The 12,816-nt window shown below is 40.2% G+C and overlaps 1 protein-coding gene across 2 annotated transcripts in view; it reads left to right on the top strand.

Annotated features, from left to right (window-relative positions):
• LOC129092668 (spectrin beta chain, non-erythrocytic 1-like) overlaps nucleotides 1–12,816 on the top strand; it is a 118,857-nt gene that overhangs the window by 45,314 nt on the left and 60,727 nt on the right. Inside the window, exon 1 of one of the 2 annotated variants that reach the window (XM_054600683.1) lies at nucleotides 1,066–1,433. The exons of the other annotated variant lie outside the window; for it this stretch is intronic. Coding sequence (XP_054456658.1) covers nucleotides 1,205–1,433 — 229 coding nt within the window. The 5' untranslated portion in view covers nucleotides 1,066–1,204. Of the gene's footprint in view, nucleotides 1–1,065; nucleotides 1,434–12,816 lie in introns of those variants that run through there. 2 annotated transcript variants of the gene reach the window in all.

The following is a 12,816-nucleotide window of genomic DNA, read 5'->3' as shown; positions in this document are numbered from 1 at the left end:
TTAATTTAGTTCTAATGCAGCATTGATAAAGGGAATTAAACACAAAAGTGCACTGGTCTTTACATATCCATACCATCTTATTTCTACCACAGGAAGTGGTAGAAGATTATTCTTGTTTTTAAACTAGTTTTTAAACAGAATTTTATTTCCCTTTCAGTCTGACTTATATCTTCAGTGTGAACAGAAACACACTCTCTCTCTCTCTCTCTCTCTCTCCCGCGTTCTTTCTCTATTTGTCTTTCTCTCTCGCCCTCCTCCCACTCTGCCCCTTATGCTAACTAGTCCATGACATCACTGCCAAAAGCGAGGGCTGTGATTGGCCGCTGGGAGGAGTAGCTGCCCGTTCTGGCGGCCCCTCCCCCCTGGACTCTCCCTCTGTCTCAAAGGTGTTTTCAGTGTCTGAGAGTCGCCGCCGCTGCTGCACGCAGGAGGACAAACCCACGCTTTCATTCTCCACCTCCCTCCATCTCTCCCTCTGCTTCCTCTCTCTGCAGCGCTGTCTGCTCCACCTCCTCATTGTGCTGGTGTGTGTGTGTGTGTGTGTAAGTGTGTGTGTTTAAACGGAGGATGGGTGGATTCTTGAAAGAAGGGAAGGTGTGATATCTGAAGACTTTGACAGATGGATGGATGGAGAGAAAACCGAAGCATGATGCTGCCACCGCGGTGCGTCTGCTGAGCCAGCGATTTCTGCTGCCACTCTGGTGAAACATTGAAAGAGAGAGAGAGAGAGAGAGGGGGACTCTGCAGTTGATCTCCTGTGTCGCTTGACCTCCGATCGCTCAGTCCTGCTGTCTTGGAAGTGTTTAGGAGGAGAAGAATAGGAAGTCTTCCTGTCTCTGCTGAGGCTACAGCCAAATCTGGAATTATTTCTCTACAATATAACAAGCTGTTGAGTGGTTGAAGCTCAACTTTGACTCATTTGAGATTACTTGAAGCTCACTTATTCATGTGGAACTGAAGCTTCGCACTGCTGCAGAGAAATTCATCCTGTCGGAACTTAAGTTTACTGTCCCGGACAGAACTTAATCCTGTTGAAACTCAAACTCTTCACACTGTTTAAGGAAAAGCTCAAACTTTTATTCAATTCATCTGGAAACTCTTTCAACAACTTGGAAACTCTGACATTTCTCTGCTGAGTTTCTCCTCGATGCCTTTGTGGGCTCGTCTCATCTAAATCTTCCACCGTCCTCTCTGGAGTTTCATCATGGAGCTTCAGAGCGCCACCAGCGGTCTCCCCGGCCCCCTCTCCCCGACTTTGGACTACCCCTTGTCCCCGTCGCCCGGTGGCCCCGGCCCGTCTTATGACACCAGCCCCGGTCGGGGTACGAGCCCCAGCCTGAGCCCCATCAGGGGGCCCAGTCCCAGCCCCGGATTCTCAGGCCAGGCTGCCTTCAACTACAACCAGCTGGAGGGAAGGTTTAAACAGCTACAAGGTAAGACGGGAACTCGACTTGGAAAAATGTCCCAAGAAGGAACGTGTGAAGAGAGAGCTCGGTGAAATATTCTTGCGACATATCTTTGGATTTTCACACTTGGAAGCAGTTAGTTGCCGGTCTTATCCAGACAGAGTGACTTCAGGGGAGTGAAACAGTAGAAAGTGCTTGAATTCCTAGAAAAGTTTTAAAAAAAACGAGCCGTATGGGAGCAGCCGCAGCTTTTTAAGATGTTTCATAAAGTAATACATGAAATTCAAAAGTTGCAAATGCGTGACAGTGAAAACTTGCTCAGAAATGACCTTCATGAGAAACAAAAGTTTCACACAAACTCATGCAGACTACTAAGAAAGTGAGTGCACTTAGAATGCATCTATTCCTGATGTAGTTAACTATCACAAATGTCACAAAGTTGAAAAGGAACTACAAAATCGTAATTTAATGATGTGCACTTGTCACTGCAGTTAGTTTTTTTTTTTTAGGTTAAGTTTCATTTAAGCCAAAATGTCAGTCACAATTTTATTATGTTAAGTCATTGCAGTGTAATACTTTAAGTTAATGAATAAGCAGATTTGAACTTGTCTCCGAAAACTCCCACTTTATCAGAGCCCCACCCTGCCTCTCATTCATACCGTCATACTGATAATGCCGATCAGCTGCACTGGGGCTGCTGGGTATTTGGTGCCTTGCTGAAGGGCAAGGGGTTGTTAAAAGACAACAGTCAGCTCTCACACCCAGATTTTTTCAGGTGGTTGTGATGTGACCAGTGAGCCTCCAGGCTGTAATATTCTTAGTCAGTTAGTGGTGTAATCAGTCAGCAGGGTGTGGGCTGAGAAATGTCCAAGTAGTTAGTCATTTTTCACATTTTATTAATGGGATATGAGTTATTTATTTCTGGACAATGATTCACAAACATGCTTTTCTGACCGCATTCATGACGCATATGCAGATTATCAAAAACCAACAAGTTAATTTGCAATATCCCAAAAAGCTTTGTCCCAGACCTCCTTCCACTCTGAACAGTGTCTTTATCTTTAGACCCCTGAGCCAAAGTGTTATGAGCAGGGTCAGGACTTCCAGTCATACTAGAATCACATGTAATATGGTAATCCTTCATCTGAGGGATCAGATTCTGCTCTCTGTTGCTGCTGGCTGGTTTTAGGAATAAATAAAGACGCGCTGGTTTACACAAGTGCTCATCATTTCTTTTCGTTTTTGAGATTAACACTGGACCTTGCACCCTAATTTAAGAAGTCTAGTGTTTACTCTTCAACTTTCATTGGAGTGTGCAAACTACTTCCTCATCTAATACATGCAAATACAACTTGTAATGTAAAGCACCTCGATAAAAGCATCCACGAAATAACAGCTTCACAGTTTTAAACTAAACTTTATCGCTTTTATTTCCCTTGTGTGCATAAAAAGTTTATTTTGCATAAACTTTAACTCAAGTTAAGTGCAGATGATTTTCCAGCAATGCAACTCTAACTGGAAATAACTCTTATTATTACAAATACAAATGCATAGCACACAGGGATTTACCGACGGGATGCGTCAAAAGAGTTAATGTCATTGTTTAATCATTTGAATCATTTTTAATCTCTGTCTAATTGTTGGTAAATTCATCCTTGGGAAACGTATTTCTTGCAAGTTTGGTTTAGTTCATTAAGATTACTTTTTTTATAACTTGTATTCCTGTCCGAATGCATCTGCTTTTGGCCAACAACTTTCAGAACAAGCTTATTAAACACAGAGTGAAGTATTTTACACCTCACATTCCAGAGGAAGCTATTAAAAGCTCATCAATGGACGTTCGCCATCAATGCAAGGTTTTTTAATACCAAAACAGTTTTCCACGACAAAGCACTGAGTGTTCAGTTATCGGCAGTCTGCATTTAGCTGAAGGCTAATGGAGCAGGTTTACGGATCGCAGCCCGTCAACATGCTGATGCCCAGAAACCTTTAGTGTCCCTGAAGTCCCTCATATCTAAAAGTAGCTTGCTGGCTTGAGGCCAGGCGCAGCTGGTTTCTGCAGGTGGTTTGTTGGGCTGCAAGCTAAGAACTGCTTGATTCAGGAAACACAATGGGGCTTTGAGTCGACTTTTTAATTTGAAAAGATTCTGATTGTGACGGCCCCTGCAGTTCTGAAAGGGGAAACACTTGTTTCTTTCTACGATCCAATGGGGAACCAATTTGGACCCTCGAGGTCCTTAAATTGAACAGATCTTCCTCAGACCAACGTCACGTGCTCAGATGTTCATAGAAGCATTGTGTCATCGAAGGTCCTATCAACAAAGTTTTGACTTTGAGTTTGTGTGTTGTTGAAAAGGGTGGATTTTTGTGTTATCTGTTAAGGATCGTAAAGTTTTAGTGTTGAGACTTGGGTGGATTTAATTGTTGTTGCTGCAGATGGAAAAAAGCCGGACCTCAGGAGGGAATGAAAAGGACCATTAAATGTATTTATTTTTTCTTCTACATAATAATATACTTCTGTCCATCTGGAACATTACTTGGTATATTCCAAATCCTCAACATATGTCTTCATGTAGCTTCAGGTCAAATCTTGCAAAGTGAACTTTTTGAAAGCAGTGTTTTTGAACGTTTTGGCAAAAAAGAAATCGATGTTTGGAGTATTTTAAGCACTTGGATGGAATTTTTATGTGTGTTTGACACCTTTTGTCTGCTGTGAAAACTCGTCACTAGTAGAGTCTCATATGAATCCAAACTGAAAACAGCTGTCGTTTTCTGTGAAGGAGGAAAAACTAAATGTCTGAAAAGTGTTGGAGAAAATCAATTCACATGGAAAACACAGTACTTGTCCTCTGAGTCTGAATCAATCCACAGATTCCAAAACTCAATTTTGTCTGTGTGTTTGATCAAATTATGTCTGCAAAACTAAGTTAGAAAGGCTCTGTGCAGCACCTGGTCAGTGTACAGTGCACACATCTTTAAGTTATCTAGAGTTCATCTTCAATGAAGGCAATGTTTTGACACTTTTTGGATTTATTAACGTTATGATCATCTTTGCAAGGGGAAGTACTATGTGAATACTACATATGCCAAGACGTTAGTCACGAGGTAGAGCACCAGCAAAACTGTGAGCACCTCACAGCACACTGCACCACTTATGAAATATAAAATACTTGACTGCTACTTTTGCGGAATATCTGTCTGGGTGCAGTATTTATTAAGTTCTAGACAAGGTGTATGAAGGTTGGATACCTGGAAATCCAAAAAGTCAAACAGATGATTATGAAGACTTTATTTAAGCCTCATAGATTAATACTAAAAACTTGTACGACGAAGCAGGATTCGTCATATAACCGTATTTAACTTCTAAAGAAGTTGACTGACTGCAGACTCTAACGGCGTCTGTAGAGCTTCATGAACTTATCAGAAGTCTTCTAGCTTTCTGAAGGGGCTCTTCTCCTTCAGCTGTATTGTTTTAAATAATATATATTATATAATATATAGAGAATTATTGTTCAGGTACCAAAAGTGACCACTTTGGGGACCAGGTTTGGTTTACAGTGTGTTACACTGCAGCTGTAATGTGGTGCAGTTGCCTGAAGAATACATTAACTTTTCATCAAACTACCATCAGGACTTAAAGAATCTATTCAGCTCATTTATTTAGTAATAAAAAAGTGCTGTCCCTGCTACTGAATAGTTTGAATCATTTGAGCTTCATTCATAGTGTTGATATTGTGAATAACTTACTGAAACATTGGGTGTGATCATCCACCTTCTACCTTCTCTTCCGCTTTCTCACTCATTCTCTACCACACATACACAAACAGCGAGCCATGCAGCAAGTCCTCTAGCTGTAATCATCTCAGATTAACAGTCAACATTTTTTTTTAAATAAAAGATAGCAAAATGATTTCTCAAATCAAATTGGGTATTGTCAATCTCACAAGTTGATAATGGGAGGATCTGACTATGGAGATTATCACCCAACTATAGTGGGCGCTACGCTTCCCGGGACGACGTTGCGAGTTGGGATGACGTCATCAGCTGTAACCGCCATATTGGCACAGAACAGAGCGGCGGCTTATAGCGAACCAATGCTAAAACGTGCTAACATGCACTTCAAGACATGCGTGGCCAGACCGGCTATGTCAACGAAACAAGGAGAAGCTTTGATAACAACAGACACCGAGGGAAAGTGACTTCACGCGTTGCTTAGGTAGACGTTACTCCTCTATATCTTCATATAAATAATAGTTGTTTGCTGCTATATTATTGTTCTCTATGTCGTATAGAGAACCTCTAAAGACAGGACACCATCACTGGTCTTTATGAAGCCCTGATCGTCCCTTTGAAACACTTTAACTTCTCACATTAGATAACCCTCAGACAGATAAACAGGTCTGGGAGTTGGTTTTATGAGGGCAATTCGACGCGTTGAGAGGATATAAAATCCATGTGAAGTCACATGTGTGGCTCAGGTGGTTCGAAGCAGCGCCTCGGATCCTTCAAAGACCGCCGGTTTAAATCCCAGCGGGGTGATTAATATGAAAGCAGTGGGTGATTATTGCACTGCAAGGAGCTCCAGATGTGAGAGGGAGGAGGCTGAAGGCAGCTGAGGAGCAGCACTTCTTCCTCATTAGGATGGTATTGAGCCAGCGTCCCTTGTTAGAAGTCAAGCAATTATGGCGGGAAACAAGTCATGAAATTGCCTTCTGAATAGACTCATGGGAGATTTTTATACGGAGGCTGTTGGATGCTGAATGATGTTGAGGTAAAAGACTCAGGAGAACAGTGATTTGGAGTGTGTTGAACCCACAGCTTCTCTGTAACCAACCTGTTGTCTGGAGTTTGATGTATTTTTCGGTTGTATGTAATATTTGGTGATCAAAGCTCATTGCTGTCGTGTGTCTGGATTACATTTCTCAGAATTTAAGGCCTTTTAAAGTCCAAGTGAAATTTAAGTTAGAGCTTCTTTAGCTTCTAAACTGTGAGTATTCCCCCATGAAATTAATTTATTTGTTCAGTTCCAAGAGGGATTTAAAACAAATCCTTTGCATTTGATTGGACCTCTAAGAAGTGGGCGGGCTAACGCGATACGGAGTTACAAAGATCTGTTGCTGAAAGTTTGATTGATGGATGGACGTCATTGTTGGTTTGTGCAAGTTAATGTAAACCTATTTAAAATGATTGGATTTTGATAGTAGAAAATAGTAAATAATTGGATGGGAGATGGATGAATCAAAGGTGGATGAAGAAATCTCTGGCTAGATGGTTAAAAAGTTGATGGATGGTTGGATATTTGGATGAATAGAGAATTTGAAAGTTATGTATGATGGACACATAGCTAGATAAATTGATAGATGGATGGATTGATTGAAATGGGATGAATAGATAGATTGATGCTAAATTGTATGAAAGATGGAGAGAGAGAAGGAGGTATGGACGGATAGATGGAGACATGTAACATTTATGATAAAAATACAGATGAATATAGATGGATAAATGAGTTGGTGGATAGATGAATTGATAAAGTAGATGGATGATTAAATAATAAATGGCTAGATGGAGAGACAGATGGATAGACAGAAAGAGGTATAGAAAGTGTGTATATTTAAGTGTATGTATATTTAAGATCTGACAGAATCAGCTGTTTAAATACATCAACATTAAAGGATATTTTATGGGGGAGTTTGAATTATAAATGAAAAAACTGCATTTTGTTTATATCTAAAAAATATCAGGCTGCTTTTACAAACTTAACTTATGTAAACAAACATTTGACGGCAGCAGAAACAATTGAAACAGCCCATCATTAGTAGCTTTCAATCCTTTGTTTGGAAATGTGGGTGGGGCGTGGCTACACTTTAACACACATATTTGAGTTATGAATGATGACAAAAAAGGCTGTAAAACATGGAAAAATTATGATATGATTGATGGTTAAAACACACACTCATTTTCATGTAGTATCTCTCACTCACACACACACACACACACACACACACACACACACACACAACACAGCTAACACACCGCCATGCTTGCAAAACAATAACATCATCCCTCTCTCCTCCTCTGCTCCCATCATCCCCCTCTGCTCCTGTGTTGTCCTGAGGTAGCCAATCAGCAGACATCTTGGTGGTGTGTGTGTGTGTGTGTGTGTGTGTGTGTGTGTGTGTGTGTGTGTGTGTGTGTGTGTGTGTGTGTGTGTGTGTGTGTGTGTGTGTGTGTGTGTGTGTGTGTGTGTGTGTGTGTGTGTGTGTGTGTGTGTGTGTGTGTGTGTGTGTGTGGTGTGTGTGTTAACAGAAGGAAGGGGGTTTCTCTAAAATGGTCCAGAAGGCAGAAAAAAAATGTCCAAACCACATCATCATGTTTTGCTGTTTATTACGTGTTTCTGTCCGTCTAAAAGGTGTTCATCCACTCCTTTCATCCTTCATCCATCCTCCTCTTCTCCTCTTTCTTCTCCTCCTCCACCTCATCAATGTTTCATGAGCTTCTGCAGAGCGTCTGTCATTGCCCCGATCACCCCCCTCTTCCTCCTTTCTCCTCTTCCCTCCCTCCCTCCCTCCATCCTCTTAGTGGAATTAAAAGGAAGCCTCAGCCATCTCGTCCTGATAAAAGTCACACAAAGGCGGGATGAGAAAACCCTTCACTCCTCCTCAACCTCCATCCTTCATCATCAGTGTTAAGTTCAGTTCAGGAGGAGTCAATGACTCTCCACTCGGCAGCTTCTGACATAATCTGATGAAGCACTCTTCACAGAAATGACAAAAAAGAAGCATTTTAGCTAAGGTGTTGGTGTTTAAATGTAGTGAGTATTAACAGTAAAATACCAGCTTTAAAAAAAACATTATTTGTTAATACATTTTAATGTATAGAAAATACTTACACAAGCTAAATAGTTTAAATACAGTTTCTGGCTGTAGTCACTTATTGTCCCAAGTTCTGTTGTCTTGGTGAAATTCTTGGATTTAACTCTATGAAATTTCTTAAATGTTGACAACATGGAAATGATTCAGAAACCTTCACCTGAGGTGGACTGAGCAGTATCAGTTACAGAACAAATTGATTTGATGAATATTTTATTTCAGGAATATATGTCTGACTTTTTCTCAAATCAAGCATACCTTTTGAGACTTTTTGTTCAAATGCATGCATTTTTTCTCAAGAATGGCGTTGTTGATAAAAGAGTGTCTGGGTTCCTCCTGAAGGTGACGTGATGTTGAAGCTAAGTGTTTGAGGAAAGAGCTGTGTGTTTTCAGTGTGTGTGACAGTCTGAGGAAGAACAGGGGAAAACACTCTGACTATGTTACAGTGTGTGTGTGTGTATTTGTTGTTGTGTCTGGGCCGAAGGTGACGTGAGTAAGTGTTTGAGGAAAGAGCTGTGTGTTTTCAGTGTGTGTGACAGTCTGAGGAAGAACAGGGGAAACACTCTGACTATGTGTGTGTGTGTGTGTGACTGTATGCGTGTGTGTGTGTGTGTATTATCTTGTTGTCTTGTTCCACAAGCAGATTTGCAGCATGAAAGGACCTTTTGATGGGAATGCTTGACTGAGCATGCTCACAACAGCAGAGAGGTGGGCGGGGCAATAACTGAGCCCAGAGAGAGAAAATCAGTATAAAGTTTAAATCTAAAAATACACTGAAAAACAATCTGTGTGTGTGTGTGTGTCTGTGTGTGTGTGTGTTCAGGTGCACAGGATGAACAACAGCTATTTTCATAAAAAAAAAGGAGAAGTTCACTTTAACCACAAACCACTGAGGTCACATCAGTTCCTAACTAGTTTTGTTTCAGCCGCCACATGACTCAGACCAAAATTATAACAATGATGCTTGTGGTGCAAATGTATTTACAAAGCTCAGAAAGTTGGGGAACAAAACTTAATTGTACATTTTTCCTCAGCCAACCACTATATTTTATTTGTCTGCAAGAATTGATTTATTTCTTTTCTTTTTGCAATTCGTTATTTGTTAGAAATCAACTGAAAGCAGAGGCTTCTGAATTGGTAGTTTTTCATTGAATGCAGCTGGTTTCCACCTACTGAACTCTCACCTCAACAGATGGAGAGATACTAGTAAAATATGGGAAATAAACGTCCCTGCTCAGGTGTTTAAACGTTTAAAAATAGCACAACGAAACTGTATTTAACCTCAACTACACTTTGGTCACAGCTGGGTTTCAGCTCCTAAACAATCCGTCTACAGTTTAGTTCCGAGGTAATGAAATAAAGAAATAATTGGCTAACTCAACTAACGTTATCACAAACTCAACATCCTGCTACAGGCTCAGCTTCAAGGTAACTTTATTAAAGGATGGGTTCATAATTGTTCATTTAGACTGGTTTATCTTGCTGTAATCATTCTTCTGTTCATGCTGCCTGTCAGTTGACCCTTTTCATGATGCACTCTGATCTGAAGCCTCTTTTCTACAGCAGCAACTCTGCACAGGGACTAGGAAGGTTTTGAGGAACACATTGCATTATAACCACAGGGACCAGGGTCTGAATTAAGTTCTGGGGACGTTTAACCCCCCAAAAAGCTCCTCATTGGGAGGTCGTACTTTCTGAAAGTGCAGGAACTTTCTGGTTTGGGTCTGCAGGGATGACCTTTGCCGATTGGTCAAACACAGACGCTCTTAGTTTAATTTTCCTCCTCTGCATTTCATTCAGTACTTCCAACGTGTATCAGCAAATATTATGCAGAAGGAAATGTACTTTTCATACATCAATGGACTAATTTGCCTACATTTTTACATGTATTTAGACTGCTATGGAAACGCAAACATCAATGGGCTGAAGGAAACCTTTTAGTTTCTTGAAAAGTGGTCCAGAGATTGAAATTACTGAGACTTATTGGTGGAGGTGGTGATTGGGGACAAAATCCACAGTTATCTCCCCGTGCAAAAATGTATTTAAAGGTGTATCCGATGATATCATAAAACGTTGGCTCCAAAATAGTCAAGTCAAGATGGCGTCTTTTTATTTTACAGCTTTTTTCTGTAAAATGTTTCCCCCTTTTTGCGACTATCCCTCCACTGGAGCCCAACACACAAAGAGATTATTATAGACTAATAAATGAAACCTGATTTGTTTAACTCGGACAGCTGAAGTCTCTTCAGATAAACTTGTGAATAAATGTTTGCACAGAATGAGGACTGTGGATTTTATTAGATCTCATAATGAGCAGGAGGATTGATTGCAGTAAGATAGACATCTTTCAGTGTTCACATTGACATCCGACTATTGCTCTGAGACAGACTTGGAAAAATGATGCAGTCGTGCTCAACTTTATTGCACAAGAATAATCTTGAAATAGATTTTACTGATGACATTTACAGTAGTTCATATACATGCAGTCTCCATAGTAGCTCCAAGTTTAAACCCATGGGTCTCTTCTTCCGTAGTTTCAGCACGCAGCTTATTAATCCATACATACTGTTTATTAAAAAGGGTTTTGGTGAGTCTTGTTTTAATGCAGTTATTTGACACAGTGTTTGTCTTGTGTAGTGGAGCTTTTCCGTCTCTTCTCAGGTGAAGTTTGCTACCTCAGCATAAATCAGTGCAAATGCATCGTCACGCTAGCAGGTCGCAGCATGTTGTCTGCCTGCTGGAACTGTATGCTGGCTGTGATGTCAGCTACGTGGGTAGGCTTCCTCTCTTCTAATGTTTGTATTTGGTTGGATGCTAAACTGCATTCATAGCAAGGGAATTTAAGTTATTTAATATAAAACATTAAATTCATCTTTTTAAAAAAAACATTTTTCTGCAAGAGATTCATTAGTATTGCTAAATAATATGGTATTTGACTATAAAACCAATTTGTTTATAAGCTTTAAACGTGAATATTAATGCAAAAAATGCATTATTAATAAGTTTTGCAGATCCTGACAGGAAGCTCATGTAAAGAATCAGTCAGCTGCTAAATAACTGGAGTCAAGTTATTACATATTGATGGATGTCTGTGGCACTCTGATGCTGTTTCATTAGCATTAGAGTGACACACACACACACACACACACACACACACACACACACACACACACACACACACACACACACACACACACACACACACACACACCCACAGAGAGTTTCTTTTCTCAGCGCTGTGGAATTCCAGTCATCCACCAGTGACTCTTCACTGTGGTGAAGTTAACATGACCACTGTAATGAAGAAAAGCTGATTTATATGGACACCATTTTTGTTTCCTGGCGGCTGACAGCAGAGAGCTCTGTGAAGCGGAGCTGACAGTTGATGCTGAAAAGCCTTTTTGTTTGTTTGTTTGTTTGTTGGCTAGTTGATGAGTTTATAAAAAAAGAAAAAGCAGCATGAAGGGAAAGAAAGAGGAAGGAGGACGGCATGGAGTCTTTATTAAAACTGTCAGAGTGTGAAGAGAGCAGCAGGCCACCAAACACTCCTCACACTAAAGGAAGTAAAACTTCCCAGAACTGTTGAATCATGTGTTTTATTACTCGCTGAACTTTAGCGAGGTCAATCCAAAAAAGGTGTGACGATTGTGTGATGGGTTTAAGAAAATATGTGTGTTCCTGTCAGAGATAGTGATCTTATCTTGAGATGTAATGACCTGTAGCAGGAATGTAATTGTGAAACGGGCTTGGCTGGGTTTCCCTTTTTGATGCATTACTGTGTAACAAGCTTTTTTTTTTTTTTTTGTTTCTTTTCTTCAAGGACATAAACATGTACAGATTGTTATAGTTTGACAAAATATCCTGCCGTGTTGAGTCGGTTAAACTCCCCTAAAGAAAGGAATTTGAGCCTGGTTTATTCTGATCAAAGGCTCTTTTGTGGGAATCTTGGTTTAGAAGGACACTAATACACATAAAACAAGAATATTTTTAGATTCAGCATGACTTGCATTTTCGGAGGATATTCTTATCTGAGATTTCCATTGTGGGGGGAAAAAAAAAAAAAAAAATCTAAATAGAAATCTTAGAAAAAGAGAACCTCCTTGTAACTTCTGAATTTGCCTGAGAAATTTAAGTTTTTAAGTTTTCATCAGTGGAAATGAATCCAGTGGTAGTTGTCTGTGCATCCATGAATACACTGCAAACAGGAACTCATAATAGCTGATTCGGCATACTTTTTAATGGCGTCACTTTGTCAAAAAGTAAACAAATTTAAACTAATAAGAGAGTTTGATTGACTTGCTAGTGCAGTCAAACTGCCACAAAGAAGAACTCAAGCTAATCCCCATTCAAAGCCCAAAACAAGGTTTGGAAGATCCCAAGTGATGCATCTGCAACCTGAGCTGTTTCGGATTTAGGAAAGGAACCTCTTTGAATTAAGGACCAAATAAAGTTAATTTCAGTTTCACACTCCGGCTTGCAAAACCCTGATGAATGACTCTGTGAGAGGAGGCTGATTCCTGAAACATGAACTCACAAACAAG

The sequence above is a fragment of the Anoplopoma fimbria genome, chromosome 6 (genome assembly GCF_027596085.1).
Source record: "Anoplopoma fimbria isolate UVic2021 breed Golden Eagle Sablefish chromosome 6, Afim_UVic_2022, whole genome shotgun sequence".
NCBI classification, from domain to species: Eukaryota; Metazoa; Chordata; class Actinopteri; order Perciformes; family Anoplopomatidae; genus Anoplopoma; species Anoplopoma fimbria.
The sequence above is the reverse complement of the archived record's forward strand: the minus strand, read 5'-3'. Positions and strand labels throughout refer to the sequence as shown.